The sequence below is a fragment of the Apium graveolens genome, chromosome 1 (genome assembly GCF_009905375.1).
Source record: "Apium graveolens cultivar Ventura chromosome 1, ASM990537v1, whole genome shotgun sequence".
NCBI classification, from domain to species: Eukaryota; Viridiplantae; Streptophyta; class Magnoliopsida; order Apiales; family Apiaceae; genus Apium; species Apium graveolens.
The window spans coordinates 175,292,099-175,296,743 of record NC_133647.1 but is presented as its reverse complement, the minus strand read 5'-3'; the positions used below and the strand labels follow the sequence as shown (position 1 = coordinate 175,296,743).

At 31.8% G+C, this 4,645-nt stretch overlaps 1 protein-coding gene and 3 non-coding genes across 4 annotated transcripts; all 4 read right to left on the bottom strand.

The window, feature by feature from the left end:
- Positions 1 to 710: 710 nt before the first annotated feature.
- On the bottom strand, positions 711 to 3,831 carry LOC141671662 (large ribosomal subunit protein uL22y). Its single transcript, XM_074477953.1, has 7 exons — positions 3,706 to 3,831; positions 3,557 to 3,593; positions 3,342 to 3,382; positions 1,410 to 1,640; positions 1,222 to 1,324; positions 1,073 to 1,140; positions 711 to 950 (listed from the first exon to the last, which is right to left on the bottom strand). The coding sequence occupies exons 1-7, from the start codon at positions 3,706 to 3,708 to the stop codon at positions 882 to 884; spliced, it is 552 nt and encodes a 183-aa protein (XP_074334054.1). The 5' UTR covers positions 3,709 to 3,831; the 3' UTR covers positions 711 to 881.
- On the bottom strand, positions 2,157 to 2,287 carry LOC141680702 (small nucleolar RNA snoR74). The gene has a single exon (XR_012558393.1). It is a non-coding gene; the product is annotated as a small nucleolar RNA snoR74 (small nucleolar RNA).
- On the bottom strand, positions 2,581 to 2,711 carry LOC141680706 (small nucleolar RNA snoR74). The gene has a single exon (XR_012558396.1). It is a non-coding gene; the product is annotated as a small nucleolar RNA snoR74 (small nucleolar RNA).
- Positions 2,982 to 3,114, bottom strand: LOC141680703 (small nucleolar RNA snoR74). Its single transcript, XR_012558394.1, has one exon. It is a non-coding gene; the product is annotated as a small nucleolar RNA snoR74 (small nucleolar RNA).
- Positions 3,832 to 4,645: the final 814 nt, after the last annotated feature.

Below are 4,645 nucleotides of genomic sequence, written 5' to 3'. Positions count from 1 at the left end.
TAGCTGTCCTACTAATTGTAAAATTTCGGATATAACAACAGTTTACGAGCAAAAAAATTAAATTGGGCAGGAATTCATTTTCCGCATCGCAAAAACATATTACCCAGCCATGGCACTTTGTATTACACTAGTTTATATCCCGTGTTTTGCACACCCGGATTTCAAAAATTATTTAATAAAATAAATAAATAAATTTATAATTTAAATTGAATAATATGATTATTAAATTATCTATATAATAAGTATATTACATCTACATATTATATTAAATTTATTCAAGAACTACTTTCATCACATATGTTATTTTTATGCTATATATTTTATGAGATTATTTCTATAAATAGATTTGTTAAAATTTAAACTTAACTTCAAATTTGTATTAAAAACTTACCATAAGTGGTTTTCAAAAAAAAAACTTACCATAAATAACACTATTCATATTTAAAATTGTATTATCAAGTTTCTATAATTAAAATGGGTTATAATAATTAAAATGGGTCATAATAAGTACATGGATCTTTTATAAACATAATATGAATACCAAACCTAAAAACGAGTAGTCCACTGGGTCAAATTAAAGTTAAACTTTAAAAATCATATCTTAACCAAAATATGGATACCAAACCATAGGAAAGGGTTATCCAGCAATTTCTCTATATAAAAGCAACTTCCTTAATTTTACAGAGAGAACAGGAGTTGATGTTCACTAGTGTCATGCAAACAAGATCTTTTGGCCACAAATGGACAGTTGAGAGAATCATTTTTAAACAAGTTTTACAGCTCATAATATATATGTATCACAAAAAATGAGTTTTTTTTTCAAGTCAATAGAACAGATAACAAGAAAATTTCATAACTATTCCTAGCCAATCCTGTGCAAATCAAGAGGATGCACCACTGCGTAAGGCTTGAGATTTCCTCGACTTGCTACTGGCCAACTGAGTCTCTGGCTGCAGATTCCAAATATAAAGATGTTCAAAACAAGGGGAAGCATGATGCAATAATGCCAATAATAAGTCATTGCATCTTTTATCTTATTCTTCACAAGCAACTGCAAATCCAAAAATATTACCTCCTTTTTCACAGGTTCTTCCTTCTCAGACAGGGTCAACTCAATATGGCATGGCGAAGACATATATGCTGCCAAAAAGTAATGAAAGTAGGATATTACTAAATATGCCATGCAAAACTTATGTCAGCATTTAACAAAATTATACATACGGTTTATCCTTCCGTGAGCACGGTATGTCCTGCGCCTTTGCTTTTGAGCTTGGTTCACCTGAATGTGGGATATGTACAGCGAATCGATATCCAAACCTTTCACCTGATCCCAAAATCAGTAAGAAACTAAAAAAGATAGACATGAATTCAATAAACAAGAATAAGTACCCTGAAAGAGAAGAGCATACCTCAGCATTGCTTTCGGCATTCTTAAGTAGATCGAGTATAAACTTAGCAGATTTAGCAGGCCAGCGCCCCTGTCCATTTGAGTGCCTGTTCTTTGCCTGAGCAGTTCTACCAACACCACGACAAAACCGAGTGAAAGGAATGGCCTGCTTGTGAATCAGAACATCCTCCAAATACCTCTTAGCCTTAATGAGTGGCAACTTCCTTATGGCGTGCGCTGTTTCTCTTGTATTCTACAAAAGCACGATAAAAAAATAAGGTTTTTCCATAGGCTATGAACATTTTCTTCTAAAATTTGAGTGGTACATATCTAGACATCTTAGATTGATTTACACACACTTTTTATGCGTATAAGTGTTTGTACACATCATAGTGTTGTACAATTCAAGCCTGTAAAGCAAGGTGTGCAAATAAACAATTAAATGCACAAAAAGTATGAAGAATAGGGTGAGTTAAGTCTAAACAATTAATGTGTTCCTAAAGATAAGAATTGACTCGGATAATATCAACAACACCAAATATTAAAAGTACAACAAGTTGTGATTCATGAGTATAATTATTTTAAGTGCTGCAACTTGGACCGACACTTATGACCAGGAAGACATATTACACTCCTTAAGCAATTGGAAAGTTTTCTAACAAACTACCAACAAAAAAAGTCAATTTTAACCAAGCACTCAATTTGGAGAACGAATGAGTCAATAATCTGGCATTAAAAAAAACATATCCGATTACGTTGGATGATTGCCTAATGTTGAATCATTTACTGAACCTTCGGCCACTTATATAATCAGAGGTTCACCCAAGAATAATTCACAAATCGCTTTTCCTGAATTCAACGAGAGTCCCGTTCACAGAAGAGACGGGGCACTGCTTTTTTTCATCAGGTTCACAGATAGTGTGCAATAAAAAAAGAAAGTGTTTCACAGAAAAGCTCCAAGTTTGTATATGAGCCCGACACTAACATTACAAATGAGGAGGCAGTTACAACTAAAGGTAGTACAAATTCAGTAATAGTCCAATATTTAAGTAACGAAACAAACTAGCAATTAATAATTAAATCAGGTAGACAGTCTTTAAAACATAATATGGTTCACAAGCAATAAATTCACTGAGCAACAGATTCAATTATAAACCATTAAACAGGGTTTGATTTAACGTTGCACAATTACTACATGTTGAATCATTTACTGAACCTTCAGCCACTTAAATTCTCAGAGGTTCACCCAAGAACGATTCACGAGTTGCTTTTCCTGAATTCAACGAATGTCCCATTTATAGAGGAGATGGGGCACTGCTTTTTATCATCAGGTTTTACGGAAAGTAGCCAGAAAAAAAGTGTTTCCCAAAGTTTTCCGACTCCATATGTAAGACACTAATTACAGGTCAAAAAAGATCAAGGCAATGCTTTAAATTCACTTATAGGCTGATACCTATGTAATCAACTAGCTATAATAAAGTTAATAACGTGGCTGTTGAATATAATTTACAAAGAAACCTATTAGAAATTCTATACTTGTCAAGAAAATATAAAAAATTAAAAAGGGTCTTAACTATCACATTGTATAACAGCAAGATGTTGAATCATTTACTGAACCTTCAGTCACAAAAAAAGTCTCAGAGGTTCACCCAAGAACGATTCACGAATCACTTTCCCTGAATATAACGAGAGGCCCATTCATAGAAGAAATGGGGCGCTGCTTTTTTTCATCAGGTTTTGCAGAATACAGTCCACAATATTCATCATCAGCAATACAAATAAATGCAACAAAGTGTGAAAATAAGAACAATAACGCCATATTTCTCTCCGTAAATTGAAGATTTTGAACCATTGCTATCAGTTTACAACAAATACAGCAAAAAATGCAATTCATTCATAATTCAATAATTATGTTGATGAATAAAATATAATGACACACAAAGATTGAAAGTACCTTGAAATGAACACGAAGACCTTCACCCTGGGCCTTGCAGGCTGTAAATAAAAATTGAGATTAAAAAGTAAGTACCAATAACAGACAGTAGACACATTATGCACAAAAGTGTAATAAAAAACGTTGCATCATGGGATTTCAACCCGGGTACAAAAATGTATTAAAGTCCCATTCGCATTCTCGTATAAACAGCATTACAACATATAAGCACTTACATTTAGTGGGATTATCGGGCTCTTTGGAATACTTCACCTATAAACACACAACAACACAAGTGCATACGGATTAGTCATTAGATTAGGCATACAGACAATTTGTACAAGTATAATTGGATAGAATACAAACAAGTAAGAGGTATTATTACCATAGCTAGCTGACCAAGTTATCTGGTACTAGATTGTAGTTGGTTAGGGTTTTACTTATAGACGACGGCGGTGATTAAACCCTAATTTGAAATTGGGTCGTGTGGGCTTTCAGTATTGGGCTTGCGTTTTGTTTCATTCGCAGTTAGAATACCGTAACATAAACAGCCGTTCTCAAATTTCTCAATTTCTCGAAAAATATTTTAAAATATATTTTTGTGATTTAATTTTAAAATTTAATATATTATAATGAATATTATGTAAATAAAAGTAATTTATTAAATATTATTATAATGATAAAATAAATTTAACTATTCTGATTAATTTCTGATTTATTGATTAATCCATACTCGATATATCGCCGGATTAGTTTTAATTCCAGATTTCAATAATCATGATTACAAATAACATTCGGGGTGCCAGCTATTCATTTAAATCAATTTAGGTTCTATTTGTGATTGATGTTAAAAATCGTTGTTAGAAAAAGTACAGACGAAAAATGTGTCGTTGAAAATATCAAATTACTGTTTGGTAATATTTTTAATTTGTATATATGTTTTCATTTAAAAATTTATAAAATATAATACATTTGATAAGATTTGATTGTGAAATCAGCATCCGCTTCCTACAAAAACTGAAAAGCAGCTTTTTTAAAAAGTATAATCGGCCTTACTTTTTCAAACCGCAGTTTTTACGCAAAAAAACACTTTTCTTAAAAACAGCTTTTTAATTTTAACAAACAATTTTTAGCTATTTTTCACTAAAAAACTGGTGTTACCGTATGAAACAACAATGTTAAACACACCTTTAATCAAGTTCAATTCAATCCATACTAATTTACGAGTGGAATTTAGATCTGAAAATGAGAACAATTTACTCATATTTTGAATCATTTCAGTAACTTAATGGAAAAGAAAATTTTGTCGGGAGTAATAAAACTAA

Coding starts and splice junctions, on each gene's coding strand:
- LOC141671662 (XM_074477953.1), bottom strand. Junction 1,641..3,341: donor GTCTTCGTGTTCATTTCAAG/GTACTTTCAATC, acceptor GTGCTTTTGTAG/AATACAAGAGAAACAGCGCA. Junction 951..1,072: donor AAGAACCTGTGAAAAAGGAG/GTAATATTTTTG, acceptor TGGAATCTGCAG/CCAGAGACTCAGTTGGCCAG.